The sequence below is a fragment of the Stegodyphus dumicola genome, chromosome 5, assembly GCF_044657685.1.
Source record: "Stegodyphus dumicola isolate Sdum_Otavi_A_Nest chromosome 5, ASM4465768v1".
NCBI lineage: Eukaryota > Metazoa > Arthropoda > Arachnida > Araneae > Eresidae > Stegodyphus > Stegodyphus dumicola.
The window spans coordinates 61717955-61734665 of record NC_140772.1 but is presented as its reverse complement, the minus strand read 5'-3'; the positions used below and the strand labels follow the sequence as shown (position 1 = coordinate 61734665).

At 30.9% G+C, this 16711-nt stretch overlaps 1 protein-coding gene across 7 annotated transcripts in view; it reads left to right on the top strand.

Moving 5' to 3' along the window:
* The window catches only part of LOC118185255 (uncharacterized), a 472173-nt gene that overhangs the window by 240696 nt on the left and 214766 nt on the right, over positions 1-16711 (top strand). For all 7 annotated transcript variants that reach the window (XR_015041131.1, XM_085816706.1, XM_085816708.1 and 4 more), the window contains 3 exons: positions 8394-8437; positions 8997-9078; positions 9196-9311. Coding sequence is in view for 6 of the 7 variants with exons in the window: in XM_085816706.1 (XP_085672832.1) it covers positions 8394-8437; positions 8997-9078; positions 9196-9311 (242 nt within the window). In the remaining variant the exon portion in view is untranslated. The remainder of the gene's footprint in view (positions 1-8393; positions 8438-8996; positions 9079-9195; positions 9312-16711) is intronic.

Genomic DNA, 16711 nt, shown 5'->3' with positions numbered 1-16711 from the left:
ATAAAAGATATTTAGTATATTTTATAAATATATAAATTTTTTAATACAGTCAAAAGTCTTTAATCCGAATTCGTCGGGAATTCGGCGATTCCGAATTATCGGTTTTTCCGAATTATAGATCATCAGTTTAAATCTGGTAAGATGGCATGCAGAAATTATAAAATTAAAAATATGAAACCGTAATTTATGAAATAAAGAGCAATTATGATCTAAAGGGTATCAAAATTTACAAAAAAGGAAAGTTTCATTATATTATTATGAGGGTACACTTTTAGTTTTTGGAAACTATTTATTTACAATCTTAGAATGTATAATCACACAGAACTGCAATACCAGCATAGTTCTATTTTTATATCTGTATCCAAAATGTTGCCAGTTACAAGTTACTAAATATTAAATGTTACCATTTACAAATTATTAAATATTACATCTTCCATTTTTTTAAAGAGTTCAAAAGTTTTAACAGTCTAAAATCAGTCCAAATACCTGGCCGGCTCTCTAATCACTCTCCCACTTCTAGTTCTTAGCTCACCGTTCCTTGTTTCTGAGTTAGTGGAATTTGGTAGTTGATCTTCTAAACTTTGCCCTTGAGAATATCTGGAATCATATCCTTTTACATCTGTTTTCTGTGTATTAACTCCTTGTTCTGTTCCTCTGATATTCTCTTCAACAGCTGAACTGTTTTCTATAATATCTTTTCTATTTCTTCTCAATGCCGATCCACCTGATCTAAGTATATATGATCTAGGCATCTTATATACTTCTTCTACAACTGCTGGTTTCCAGCGATTATCTTGATTTACCCTAACACGATCCCCTTTATTTAGTTGACGGTAATGTTTTTGTATGACGATCATAATATGACTTCTGCTTAGTTCTTTCTTGGTTGATTTTTTCTTTTACATTTTTCACAACTTGAGGTTTAAGTAATTCTTCCGATGTAGGAAGAATCCTTCTTGTTCTTCTACTCGTAAGTCGTTGAGCTGGTGATCCTAGCATCTCATTAGCTGGAGTGTTCCTATGAGCTAACAATGCTAAATAAGGTTCAGCATGATCTGCTTGAGCTTTCTTTAACAATTTCTTTGCCGTTTGTACTGAACGCTCTGCTAATCCGTTCGACTGTGGATGGTATGGACTGCTTGATATATATGTTTAAATTTGTATTTCTTTGCAAATTCTGCAAATTCTTTACTTGCAAACTGAGGTCCATTATCAGATATCACTATCAATGGCATACCGTATCTTGGAAAATGAGATTTCATGTAACTGATCACTGTCTGACTTCGAGTATCCGGTAGTTTGGAGATTTCAAAAAAGTTGGAATAGTAATCTACAATTAATAAATATACATCTTTGTTAATCTCAAATAAAGTCGCAACTTTATACCAAGGTAAATTGGGAATTTCATGTGGTTTCATAGGCTCTCTTATGTTTTTGTTCTGGTATTCATTACATATAGAACATTTTGAAATTTTATCTTCTATCTGCTTGTTCATAAGTGGCCAAAACAAAACAACTCTAGCTCTTTTTTTACATTTTTCTATACCAAAATGATCCTCATGAATTAAATTGAACATTTCCTTTTGCATAGATAAAGGAAAAATTACCCTTCCTCCTTTGAAAAATAAGTCATTTTCCATTGTCAACTCATCTCTGTAGTCCCAAAATATTTTGACTTGAGGTTCTACCTGATGTTTCCTTTCTGTCCAGCCTCTCAGTATATATTTCTTTAAGCACTGTAGTGTAGCATCACATTCACTTTCTTTCTTCAATTCATAAATTTTGTCATCAGATGCTGGAATCAGTGTACAAATTTCTGTATCTTCATCATTATCTTCTTCTGTTGTATTCAAATATACTCTACTCAAAGTGTCTGCTATTAATAAGTCTTTCCCCTTTTTGTATCGTACATCTAGATCATATTTTTGTAAATTTAACAGCATTCTTTGCAATCGCTGTGGTGCTTTAAAAAGTGGTTTCTTAGTTATGCTTTCTAATGGTCGATGATCAGTTTCAACTGTAATACGTTTGCCATATATATATTGATGAAATTTAGAACATCCAAAAGTAATAGCTAAAAGCTCTTTTTCTATCTGAGCATAATTTTTCTGACTTTTCGTTAGAGCTTTGGAAGCATAAGCAATTGGTTGGTTTTCTTGTAGTAAAACAGCACCTAATCCTTCAAAACTTGCATCTACTGAAGGAGTTACATCCTTATTAACATCACAGAATTTTAATACGGGTGCTTTTGCAATCAGTTGTTTAAGTGTTTCGAAAGCTTTTTCGTGCTTTTCAGTCCAGTGCCAGAGAACATTTTTCTCAAGTAACTGTCTTAATGGTGCAGTAATAAGTTAGTAAAGTTAGGAATAAATTTGGCTAAATAATTAATCATTCCCAAAAATCTTAGTAGCGGAGGCACATCTGTAGTTTCTGGCATTTTAATAATTGCTTTCACTTTAGAAAAATCAGGTTTTAGTCCATTTTCACTTAACTTGTGCCCTATATAATTCACTCGATTAACTTTTATTGAACTTCAAATTATTTTCTCGTGCTCTCTGGAGTACTTTTTTAAGTCATAGCTCATGTTCCTTTTCATTAGATCCCCATATTAAGATATGATCTATAATACATTCAACGCCTTCTAGACCTTCTATTATTTGGCTTAATTTTCTTTGGCAAATTTCTGCAGCTGAACATATGCCAAAAGGTAATCTTTTAAATTTGTATCTGCCAAAAGGTTTATTGAATGTACACAAATTACTACTTTCTTCGTCAAGCTGGATTTGCCAAAAAGCACTCTTAGCATCTAAAACAGAAAATATTTTTGCGTTAAGCATTCGAGTGACAACTTCGTCAATGGTTAACATAGGATAATGTTCTCGTTTTATAGCTTTATTTAAATCTCTAGGATCTAAACATATTCTTATTTTGTTCGGTTTGACAACTGTGACCATTGAATTTACCCATTCAGTTGGTTCTCTTACTTTCTCAATAACATTTAAATTTTCCATTCTTTGTAATTCTTTCTTAACTTTATCACGTATAGCTATGGGTACTTTTCTTGGAGGATGAATGACTGGTGTTACATCTTGTTTTAACTGGCTTTTATATTCTCCATTCAAACAACCTAAGCCTTCAAATACATCTTTGTATTCCTCCAGTAAGTCTTCAGTGTAAACATACATTACTTTCTGAATCAAACCTAGTTGCAAACATGATTTTAATCCTAATATAGAAGGTACTTCTTTGTCAATAACTTGGAATTCCACAACATAATTATTTTTTCCATATTGGCAGTTAAGTACTACTTTTCCTAAAGTATCCATTTTATTCCCAGAGAATGTAACTAATCTTTTAATTTCAGATTTCTGTATCAGAACATTTAGCAATTTCACTTTGTTTTTAGAAATAACATTGCACATTGCTCCAGTATCTAACTGCAAATTTAGTTTACTTTTATTTACATTAACGTCAACAGTCCATTTCTCTTCCTTGTTATCTGAATTAAGGTTTAATGTGCCAACATAAAATTCTAACTCTTTCTCAGTGTCATGATTTATTAACTTAATTTGTCTATCTTTTTTGTTTACCTTTACTGCTTCATTTTTTATTATAAAGCTTTTACACTGATTCGCGAAATGATTTTCCTTTTTACATTTATGACAGATTTTTCCATATGCTGGACACATTCGATACTCATGAGATGTCCACATTTAGAACAAACTTTTATCTTTTGTTTTTCGGTATTTACCTCTTTGTAGGTATGCTTATTATGTGTATTTAGTTTCTTTTTCACTAAGTTTACAGCAGTTTCCTCTTCTTTTATTATTTTCATTTGATGTGCACTTATTTCAGCAGATCTGCATATATCAAGAGCTTTTTCTAATGTTAATTCTGTTTCATGTAACAATCTTGCTCTCACTACGTCATCTTTAATACCACAAACAATTTTATCCTTTATTAAAGTATGTGTTAATTGTGCAAACTCACATGTTCTAGCTTTATTTCGAAGGTCAGTTATGTATTCATCTATGGTTTCTGACGCGGTTTGATTTCCAGTAAAGAATAAATGTCTTTCATATGTAATGTTTTTCTTAGGAATACAATATTTCATATATTTTATCTTAATTTCACATAATTTAATTTCTTTACCTTCTTCTGTAGGAAATGTATTATATATTTCAAGACCACGAATTCCTATTACGTGAAGAAAAGTATTAACTCTTACCTTCTCTTCTTTATTATGTAATCCACTAGCTACTTCATATATTTCAAATGATTGCAGCCATCTCTGCCAATTCGAAGCTAGATTTCCGTCAAATTTCATCGGCTCTGGTGGTTTTAAACTTTCTATTTTTAAAGCAAAATTTTCCTGACACCATATATTATTATGAGGGTACACTTTTAGCTTTTAGAAACTATTTATTTACAATCTTAGAATGTATAATCACAGAGAACTGCAATACCAGCATAGTTCTATTTTTATATCTGTATCCAAAATGTTGCCAATTACAAGTTACTAAATATTAAATGTTACCATTTACAAATTATTAAATATTACAATATTTACTTGTTTACTTTATTAAACATTTCTTTCAATGCGCGCATGCATAAAGCCTACATTACGCATAGTCGAAATTAGAAAATTGCAACCAGAAAACTCTTTGATGTGTATTCCTGATATTTATAATGATGAGGAATTTGATTTAAATCATATCAAAGACGGAGTACATCGAGATGAAATACTACATTTAGTAAGGAATTATAAGCCGAATAAAATAAAAACATCTGCCCTGAAAATAAGGATAATGCTGTCTGATCAACTTCCAGTTCATTGCGCGCCGCGTCTTCCCCCCCCCCCCCCCCCGCAGAGCAGCGTGAAGTTGATAAACAGATTTCGGAACAGTTAGATAAACAAAGGATATGCCTTTATCCATTTTTTATAGCAATTCGTTTTTTGTTTGATGGACATTGAAGCATACTTTCGTTTTCTAGATCCTTTGGGAGCTCCAGCATCGGAAATTCTATTTGACATAATCAAAAGTTCAAGCTTACTTTTATAAAATTGCTCTTACAGTCTGCAAAAAATAATATGTGCATGCGTTAACGCAATATGTGTTGACGCATGCGCCGAAAGTTTGTAGCCTTGAGGTCCAGATTATAGATCATTCCAGATTATGACGTCCAGATTAAAGACTTTTGACTGTATATGCAATTTTTAACACACAAAGGGCAATTAAAAGAAGCAAAATAAAGGATCACAACATCTCCCATTACTCGCTTTGATATCGAGTTTAATAAAAAATTCATTTAAGTTTTACAAAATATGAAATAGATAATAAAACAAATTCCAAATTTGGTCTTTCAAATGCCCATATTAGAGTGGAGGACTGCATTACTCAAAATTTGATGTATCTAGGTGCCATTGTTTTTTCATAGTGCGAGAAACATGCATACAGATTTTTGATTATTTAATTTCTTTAAATATAATGCAGGGCTCTATCATTTGGTTTGCAACAATATGAAAAGTGAAACACTGTTTATAGTGAACAGCGCAAAATGCCAAAGGGAAATTAATAGTCCTTCTGGGCAAATTGCCCCTTTGGGCTTAAAAAAAAAAAGAGTTTGCTTCCAAGGCATTGAATATCTGAATATTGGCTTTGATCTGGACAACATAATGGAAGAAGAATTAATTGCATTGAAGAAGATTGTTCAACCTTAAGTCTTGTTCAAAACACGTGTGTGTTCTAAGTTTTGGAATTTAAAAGTCATCCAAGAGAAGTATCCCAAAATAAAAGTTGTTGTCAAAGAACCAACATTATTGGTTTTCCTCTCTTCTTACCTTTTGGAAATCTCTTTAGTCAAATCAATAATTTATTATGGAAAACAAGAAACAGGTTGAATATTTTGAAATGAGGTGATTTAAGAATTAAATTACAAAATTTTATGATAAGTATTAAAAAACTTGCATCAAACATCAGCCATCACATTAATTAAAATTGAATTTTTGTGAAATTAGTATGAGTGATTTTATTTCTGAAAATATTTTTGTATTTTTTTAATAAAAAATAATAAAACATCTGTATATTAAATTATATTTTTTTAAACTTTTATTCATATTCTTAGTCTAATTGTAATCTTTAAGCTACTTATGTGCAATTATTTGTACTATGATTATGCTATATGTTATTATGATGTGTTGTATATTATACAGAAAAATTTATGAAAAAAGGAGTTTGATGAAATCAGTGCAAGAAAAAGATTGTGAATCTTTTGTCTAAAGGATGATATTACCTGTGAAGTATGTTTGCAAGCTAGACAAAGAAAACTGCCTTTTAATTCTGCTAGAATGAGAACTAAGAGAAATTCAGAAATAACTGATACTAATGTGGACCAACAACCAGTAACATGGGATAAGAAGAAATGTTTTATAACTTTACTTGTGATTATACCTATTTTCTAACAGTGTACTTGACTGGGGTAAATAGGAAGTGTAATGCAACAAAAGATTATGTAGTAGAAGTAGAAGCTAAGTGGAACATGAAAGTATCAAAGTCAAGACATCATAATAGAGGAGAATTTTTTGTAAAAATTTAAAAAGTAGCTTAAAAAATATGAAATTAATTTGTATTATAAAATTCTTTTTCCGCTATTATTAAATGAAAAAGATGAGAGAAGGAATTGAACATTGCTGGAATACTTGTGGAGAGATTACAAGTTGAAAGAAAAAAAAAAAAAAAAAAAGACATGGAGACAAGTTCTTCAAACTGTAGTTTATTTGTTAAATTGTACCTGACAGAAACAATCAGTACAACACCAACAGAAAAGTGTACTAACCAACAAGACCTAACTTATCAAGATTTGATTTTTTTTAATATTGCATATGATTGATAAATAAACTGATTAAAATGATTGATTCGCAAAGTGAAAGTAAATATTTGTTGGATTTGGAACAAACAGCTGTATATTATGGTTCAAAAATGCAAGAAAAAGAGAAATATCCCAAGATGTTGTGTTTGGTAAATTTTATGTTCAATAAATGAACAATATATAGATACATACGAAAATAATTTGTGGAAAGACAACCAACATCAAGTTTTAGAAAATAATTTATGTTAAAAGCATTTGACCTGTGAAAGATGATGGTTTAAAAGCTAATTATAAGAATGAAGGTAGAAATGGAAAATATTAAGCTGAAATTGATCATTATCAGTATCCATATTATATCTGTTCTCTCAGCATCCATACCATCTTTATCATCATTCATATAATCTCCATCATAATTATCATTTACATAAACTCTATCTTTGTCACTACTTTTCATACATTCTCCATCTTAATTGCCATATAATCTTTGTAATATCATCATTTATATAATGTTCATCCTTTTTGTTATTCATATCCTCTTTGGCTTCATCTTCATTATCATTGCTTAAATGAAGTATATTTAGTACTTATGAAAACTGATGCTTTAAAAGCCATTTTACATAGATATATTTCCAAACCATTTTATGCCTTTGTGCTTCGGAAACATTTTACATATTTTTTAAGACTCTTATGCTTTTAAGTTCTTAAAATTTTCTACATCAATCGAATCCACTAAAATTATGTAACTGCTTATTATGTTTACCTTCTGTGAATACAGTATACTGTAAAATTTCTGTATCTCTTGTAGAACATTTCATAGCTGTATACTCAAAGAAAGTAATTTTTCACAAATGAAATAATTATCTACTATGAGAGATTTTAGTAAACTCGTAGAAAAGTACTTACATAAAAATATACCTTCTTTATGCTACCCAGATGTTGCTTTCAAAAAATGGAGAAACAAATGTAGATTTCACTTTTGATTCTAAAAGCACATTAAGACAAAGTAAATTATTTAAAACTTCTAGATAATCAGAAAATTGAGCTATAATTTGCTGCTTCTGTCAACTTATTTGTAATTTCAAAAGCAATTTCAGGTAGCATCAGAAACAGAATTGTGAATTACAAGAATTTTTTATGTACTGAAACAATTTTTAAAGAAGATTTTTTTTTATTATCAAACTTTACTCAATTTTCTTATATTATAATGCATGTTTGCTCTAAGCTTATTGTTATACATCTAGACGAAAACTGTTTGTGTAGAAGTTTCAAATTAAAGCCATTAATTAAATTGCTATAGAAATACTAAAAATTATGTTTTAGAATTTAACTTTACCCAATGTATATTGTGTTTATGAAATATTTGTTATGAAAATTTTTAAATTTTAGCATCTGTTTTAAATTTTTTCATTACTTGGTTTAGTTAAAAGACATTCATTTGAAACTGCCTTTTTTTATTCTGTTTAATATGATTCTTTTATGCACATCATAATAAATTGAAAATTAAATAGTGATTAATTTTTCAGAAGAGAAGTGAGAGTTCTCTAAAGCAGCAGATTGTTCCTGAAAGGTATGCTTCAAAATGTAATACTTTATTAACATACTTTTTTTTTTTTATTTAAAGGGAAAAATTTTGCGTATTTTGTTTTAGAAATGATTATTGTCAGACTCTACTCTTTTTTCCTCATTTTAAGTAAAGGAATGGTTAAGCATGTAAATAGTTATTAATTATTTTTGCTAATGTAAATATATTATCAACTTATTGGCTAAATTCATGTGAATCACTTTTTTTAATCCCAAAATTTTTGTTCTAAAAGTTTTATATAATGTTATTTTACTTATAAGGATTTTATTTTTTACTGTTTGAAAATGAAAGGAGATCATGTTTTCGAAAGGGAAAATCTTCTGTGTACTGTGGCATACCCCCCATCTCCCCAAAAAAACTATGATAGGTGATCTCATCACTATACATACAAGCAGTTCCTTTCCCCAAAACAGCAGATGTATAAAGAAAATTATTTGTACAAGCTTAACATCCTGGGATTTAAATTTTTTTCAACAAAGATTTCCACTTGCTTCTAGGCATTTATATTACTTGTTCTTATGTGTATTTATATATATTTTATTAGCCAAACATCAAGTACTAAAGAAACAACTAAGAGAAAACAAACAAAAGAGAATAAAAGTAAAGAACAAAACAGTCCTGTAAAGGTATGTATATGATATTAGGTAATACTGTGTGGTTTAATATAGTTAGTGTATTTGCTTCTTTATTAACCTGTTAATTTTGCAAAAATATGAATAGTCATTTTCATTTTTGTTATGCAGAAATCCCGAAAAGCTGCTTTGACTTCAATTAAAAGAAACAGAGAAATATTAAAAGTTAAAGATTTTAAATTCAAGAAAACTTCTGAAAAGAACATTGACAGTGTCTATAATTTCAGGTATGAAAAGTCTGAAATTCTCTAAGCCAGAATAAGTTTTTTTCCTTTTCAGTACAAAAGTTATCTGTATATTCTATTTTCCAAACTAAAGTCATAGAAATTAGTCTTCTGAGAATTATTTTTTTGTAGAGGGAGGGGTAAATTTTAATACAAAGAGATTTATTTTAAACTGACATTCAGAGCAATCTGTAGCTTGATCTATCAGCTATCAAGATTTTGGTGGGCAATATGGGGAAAGTGATATTATCAATATGGGAAAAAAGTTTTCGGAAAAATATAGTTCAGAAAGTTGCAGATAAAGATTGCCACTGTTGTATTTTGCACAGCTGAAAATTTCCATGGAACACAGGTAAAATTTGAAAATGCAAATGCAGGTTTACATAAACAACAGCAGTACCAGTAATTCAGTCTATAAAAGTAAAGGGGAAATACCAAAGGACGTTCTGAATCTTAACTGGGTTCAACATGCATCTCACTTTACCTCAGTTACTTGTGAACTTTACTTGGAAATCAGGGTGCATTTCTTGGTTTCTTTATCTCAGCTTATGTTGCTTTAATTGATGAGTTATTTTTATAGTTACTAATGAAATCCAGCCACTGATTTTTGTGAGTTTAGAAGTCATAACAACCTGCACAAAAACCTTATATCAGTTAATGCATTTAACATTCCAGCATGCACACTTAGCAATTTACATGAGCACACGCACATCGTATTTTTTACGACATCTGTTATTTTACCATTTTTGGCACGAAAAATGACAGAAATGAATGAATATTGATAATAAATTTGTTAAAACAAAATACAGGGTGTTTATAAAGTCTCCGACCCATTTTGATGTTTAATAACTCATAATAAAGATAGATTAAAATTAATAACATAAATGGTTAGATAGGCTAAAAAAAATTCAAGACCCTTGTCAATGAACTTCCAAGTGTGACCCCTTCGTCGCACGGAGAATATCAAGTCAATATTCAATTTCATGCCAGGTGCCGGCAAGCATGTCAGCATCCACAGAGGTTATTGCAGTTGTAATTCTGACTTTTAGGTCATCTATGTTCGACACTCTTCTCCTGTAAACGTTGTCCTTTACAAGTCTCCAAAGGAAAAAGTCCATAAGTTTGCAATAGTTGCCAAAAACAAAAGAGAGAAAAATGCATTTAATAAGCAGACGATATTTAGAAAAGTATAGATATATAGACTGGAAAATAAAATTATCTGAAATTAACCGCATGCACAGACGATATTTACAAAAATAAAGATATTCAAACCTGAAAAGGAAAATATATAAGTTATTCCATCAATAAATGCCATAAGTTCATTTATATCTTCATTATTTTATGAGTTATTAAACATCAAAATGGGTGGGGGACTTTATAAACATCCTGTATTAATCTTATTCTTGCAAAATACAAATGATGTCTCATTCAAATGACAGTAAATTATTTTTAAACGCTTATATTAGTCAGGTGGAAAAGCAATGATGTATTTTATTATAGAAATTTAAAAAATTATTATTTAATAAATATATTTTAAAATCTAATCTAGTTTTAATATTAGTCTGTCCTGTCCTGTTGATTTATCATCGAATCGAAGACAACTTGAAACAAATAAAAATCTCTTGCAGGTCATCATAGCTCTTGTTATTTCAATTCCAATGCCATCACTTGAGAATAAGTCTTTTGCATTTACATGTCCTTTTTTTATTCCTATCATATGTAACAATCCAAAGTAAGCCATCATTTCCACTCAGGTAACAGTGCAGTCTCTATTTCTTGAGTATTTTGCCTTTTAGTAAACGTATAAATTTACTTGTACATTCCAAAATTTCATCAAGCATATTTATAGCAACTATTTTTTAAAATGTTCCCATTTCATCCTTTATATCCTTGGCATGGTCTTTTAGGCCAGGTAACGCTCACGATATTCATCTTATTCGTCTTTGAGCAGTTTGCATACTTCTGTTTTTGCCACATAGAATATATCATAGTCATTCCCTCTTTCTATATCATTATTACTATCATCTACTATCATCATCCGAAATTTAGTGTTCAGATTCAGTGCTGATATTTATCTCAATATTTTCCTCACACAGATTGCTGTTATTCTCACATTGAAAGGTTTCCTTCTCTTCTTTTTCTTCATCAGATAATTCTTGAAGAATGCGAGCAAAATCAACTGGTGGTGCATAATTTTTTGCCTTGAAAACCGATATAAAAATTATAGAGTCGAATTTATACAAATTGAAATAATACACATCAATTAATAACACAAAATTACAAAATATTAAACAAAAAAACTATTCTTCGAATTTTTACCCGCGACCACGCGCATGTCTAACTTTTATGGTGAAGCTGCTTGGTAGCGCAAAAGCCCAGTAAAAAAACAAAAAAGTCATATGACTTCCTGTTGGCACATTCCATAATTTGGGAAACGGTTGAAAGGAGGAATAGAAATGACATTCAGATGTCTCAGCTGAGGTATGCAAAAAGTGTGCATTAAAAACCGAATTTGTTGTAAACTTTGTGCACAGTGCGTGTGCTGGAAGGTTAAAGGCATGATTCAGAAGTTTGAAGAAATATGATCCTTAGCAATTCAATCTGAGTGGTCTCCAAAGTGAAGTACACATACCTCAGACCGTACACCAAGAAAGTGGGCTCATGATCACTTGCTAGTATATGATAGTGCATATTATGTTACAAAGGATACAACTTATAATTATTTTTGTTTCAGGGTTATGTGATAAAAAAAGTTTAAAGATCGCTGTGATAAAAGGTGGAAACTTGTGTCAAAAAAGACAGTTACTGATGTCATGACTGCAGTTGTTGTTGGTATCCATGGGGCCGTTGTTCATAATAGCATAACAATTGGATTTAAGTCTTTCATGATATGGAAAATCTCACAGAAAGTTCTCCACTTTTACTCATACAGGATTAACCGCATGTATGAATTAAAACATGATAAACGAGTAAATATAATAAATTATGATAAACGGGTGGCATTTTTTCTCACATTTCTTGTCAGGATATAGATAAGTGATGCTTGACTATGGAGAATTGTGTGGGAAGATGAGGCTTATTTTACCTAAATGAGGCTGTTAACTCTCATAGTTCTCAATTTGAGCATCCATACAACCCCATGCTGTTCAGGAAATCCCATTGCATTCACCAAAAGTCATTGTCGGATGTGGCTTTTATCCTCAAACACTGTGATATTATTAATATCAATGATTTCAAAAACTGTTGATTTCAACCATAATAAATCTTGAACGCCTTTTACTAAGGCAAAAACCTCAGCTTCTGTTGAGCATAAAGCTACACAATTTTGTTTTCGACAAACCACACACACTGTCACATTTAACTTGATAACATAGCCAGAATTTTTTTTTTTTTTTTTTTTTTTGTTAGGATTACATGTTGTTAGGGTCTGTATCTATATACATATTTAAAAGCATTTTCAATACACTAATTTCACTTTTGGTATTTTTTTAAGGTAGCAAAGAATTTGCTTCCAAGCATACCATGCAGATTCACTAGGATTTTCTTGCAACTTGCTTAAAAAATTCACTGCATATAAAATATCTGGTCTGCTCAGGTAAGATAAATGCAGTAATGAACAAACAAGTTTTTGATAAGGTTTTTCACACTTAGAGCGTTTTTTTAAATCACCTGGCTTAGATTTAGTTCCATAGGAGTAGAACACACTTTGCAATCCAACAGCCAGCCACAAGATATAGGATTAGAACCACCAGATGTAGGATCTAAAAATAATTTATTTTGTGTGAGCTTTATTCACATCCCTAGAAATTCAGAAACTGTTCTAAATTTGGAAACTGCTCCGTCTTAATTCTGTAGTTAACAACTCAATAATTGCAATAAGTTCATAATTATTTTATCTAGCAATTAGTAAGTTGTCCACATAAAGAGCAATAATTATCTCTGTGCCACTCTTTTGGCAAGTAAAAATACAAGGTTGACTCTTTAATTGCTTAACACTTAATTTTATGGTGAGCTTTATTCACATCCCTAGAAATTCAGAAACTGTTCTAAATTTGGAAACTGTTGCATAGTACTTCTTTAATTAACAACTCAATAATTGCAACAAGTTCATAATTATTTTATCTAGCAATTAGTAAGTTGTCCACATAAAGAGCAACAATTATCTTTGTGCCACTCTTTTGGCAAGTAAAAATACAAGGCTGACTCTTTAATCGCTTAACACTTAATTTTATGGTGAAATTGAGAAATTTTTTTATACTAATGTCGAGGTGGCTGTTCCAATCCATATAAACTGTTTTTAAGTTTACACTTTCTATTATTATGGTTATCATATCATTTTGGCTTATCCATATAAATAACTTCTTTTAAATAACCATTTAAGAATGCGGTTTTACATCTAGGACAAACATTTTCAAATTTTGTTTTAAAATAATCACCAGAATGAACCATAAAGCAAGCATACTAATGGCAGGTGAATAAATATTATCATAGTCATTACCTTCTTGTTGAAGCCACCAGTGGAGCTTTATACTTTGTATCTCATTTTCATCTTAAAAGCACCATTAGCTTTACCTCTTTTCCCAACGGCATAAGTATAAATTTCCCAGAACGTTTTCAAGTTTCGAAATTTCAGTTTCTTTAGTACAGGTCTGAAAGAATGAATGACCCAGTCTTTGACCCAATGTCACAAATTACTATTAATCTCTTTTGTTAGTAACGACACATCATAATCAGGCACAAAATCTCCACGATTGTCATGAGAGCCAAAACATTTGTTATTACTTTTGATAAAAGTAAACACCTTTTGATCCTTAAAAATCAAACTGAAATCTGCAGCTTCAGAATCTCACCCTGAAATTAATTCACCATCTAAATCTGGTATGAAAAGCAAAGTTTTTATGTTTATTTTAACACCACTGGATGTTTTGCCAAAAATATAGCCCATTCCTTTCACATTTAAGATAGATGAACCCAAAGCATATTTTATATTACCCAACTTGGGAGTAAATGAAGAACACCATTCTTTAGGCAAACACATGGTAAAAGTTGCTCAGGAGTTGATAATAAGCTCGATATTAGATCACTTGCAGTAAATAGAACTGCTTGCAAAGCTTGCAATCCTTCCTGTTTAGCATTTGACTTCAATTTACAAAAACTTTACACATGTTCAGGTTTCCTACTTTGAAAACACAGAATTTTCTTCTTACATTTTTCTGTAATATGTCCTTTTTTTTCACAGTAAAGGCAAAAAAGTTCCTTTGGTGTTTTAGATACAACAATGTATTTCAATTCACACTTAGTACCCTTCACTTTTGAATCACTGTAAAGGGCTTCTTTGTTGATAAGTTGCATAGTTACAAATTGCAGGGTTAAATTCACACTTGGTTGATTTTCCAATGCAACTTTAATACTTTCAAACTCTCATGGAAGAGATATCAGAATATAAACTATTGCATCCATATTACTTGTGCACCAGATAGTCATAAATCCATTACAAAACATTTCATTTCATCAAAATGCTACCTCATTGACACTTTACAACTTTCCTTTATGGTTGCCACTGTAGGAGGAAGGATTTGATTCACTGCTTCGCTAGACACATAGATGGTATGAGGCTTTTTTCTTGCTTTTAATGTCTTCAAACTCTTTTGTTAAGTCTGGTTCTTTTCTAAAAATTGGTCCAGTTCTTTGGCAGCAAATATGCTGACTCCAAGTAGTATAATTTGTTCCTTCAAATGAGTCACAACATACCAGTTTTTTTCACTTGCCATTGCTCACTTTTAAATGAAACTAACTTTTGAGCAATATAACTATTTGTGTATCTAACTTAAACAGCTTTCTCCCTGAAGAACAACTACACTGTACTGTTGTAAGATAAATAACTTCTGAGGTTCTGTCGAACTGAAAATAAAGGTTTACATAGATATCATAAATTACAGCTGCCAAGCTTATTTGCAATATACTATACATTTCACTCAACTGCAGTGTAACTAGATGCTTTTTAAAACACTGTGCAAATCTCTAAACAAGCAACACTACAAGACTAACTGCATCCTGACTTATGCATGCGTAGGTCACTGAATCTACTAATCAGTATTGGTTAATATCACAGACCTGAAGGTGCTTACAATATAAATGCATTACATGTAACTTGTGTGTGTGACTAAGTGTGATTATATCCACGATTGAAACTAATGCAATATGACTGAAATTTATTCACCATCCAAATCTGATGTGAAAAGCACATTTTTTAAGCTTAGTAAAATACAGAAGTTTCTATTTTAAAGATTTTAATTCTTTTATGTAGGTGAATACAAAAAAAAAAAAAAAAAAAGAAAAGAAAGAAAGAAAAGTTAGAAGCAGCAGCTTTTGAAAAGTAATTATTGTGGAGAGAATATTCTCCAGAGTGTAGATAAATGTCATTAGTTGTCGAATAGCAATTGTGCAGGTAGGTAGAGTAAGTTCACAGACACGTTAGAATGATTGAAATGGCAAGATGTTTAGAAAACTGGTCTCGCTTGGAGGTGCGAGCCGGGATTTGTTATCCTGATCAAGTGTCTGGAGTATGGCCATGCCATTACTGCCGCTTTAACAAGGTTACATGCAGCCATCCAATGCAAGTTCCATGCCATCCTCCTGCATGGCAATACTCCCTACTGCTCTCCAAACTAATTAAACTCCCAAATTGCTGCAAAGGTTTAAGTAGGAAGTCTGGAATAACCCCATATTGCCCGGATTTAGCACCCAGTGAATATTTCCTTTTGAAATTGAAGGAACATTTATCTGGAATGATGTTCTCTTAAGACAGTGATGTGAAAACAGCAACCAAGAACTATCTCTTGTAGGGACAGTTCTATATATCCCATTCTACTGGGCCTTGACACAAAATCTGACTTTTTTCCATATTTCGATTCTACGACTCAGATTATGCCTAAATATTTAATTTTGCAACATTTGGTATGAAATTTACGGAGAAATTCAAAAATTTATCTTGGGGTATTATTTTCAGTTTATGCCAAAAATAATTCACTTGACGAACTTCTTAATTTATGGCAACCTATTTTCCTTTCCCTTTTTACATTGTGAATGAGAGGGAAAAAAAACCACATCATTCCTACTTTCAAATAATTTTAACACAGTGCGTAAACCATATTAGATGTTATTATCGTTTTCAACAAATATGCCAAAATTCAAAACGCACCAATATATAAATTGATGTATATCTTCGGAAATTTTGAATAAAAAGCTGTAATGTTTTACAGATATGCTTAGAAATACACTACTTTAAGATGATGGCAAAAACTTTATAGGTTATTGTGGTGTTGCCATGGAAACACCATACGAAGTTTTGTGAGTTCTGCTCATGCCCGCCTCGGATGAGCGGCAGATGGTGAGAAGAGAGT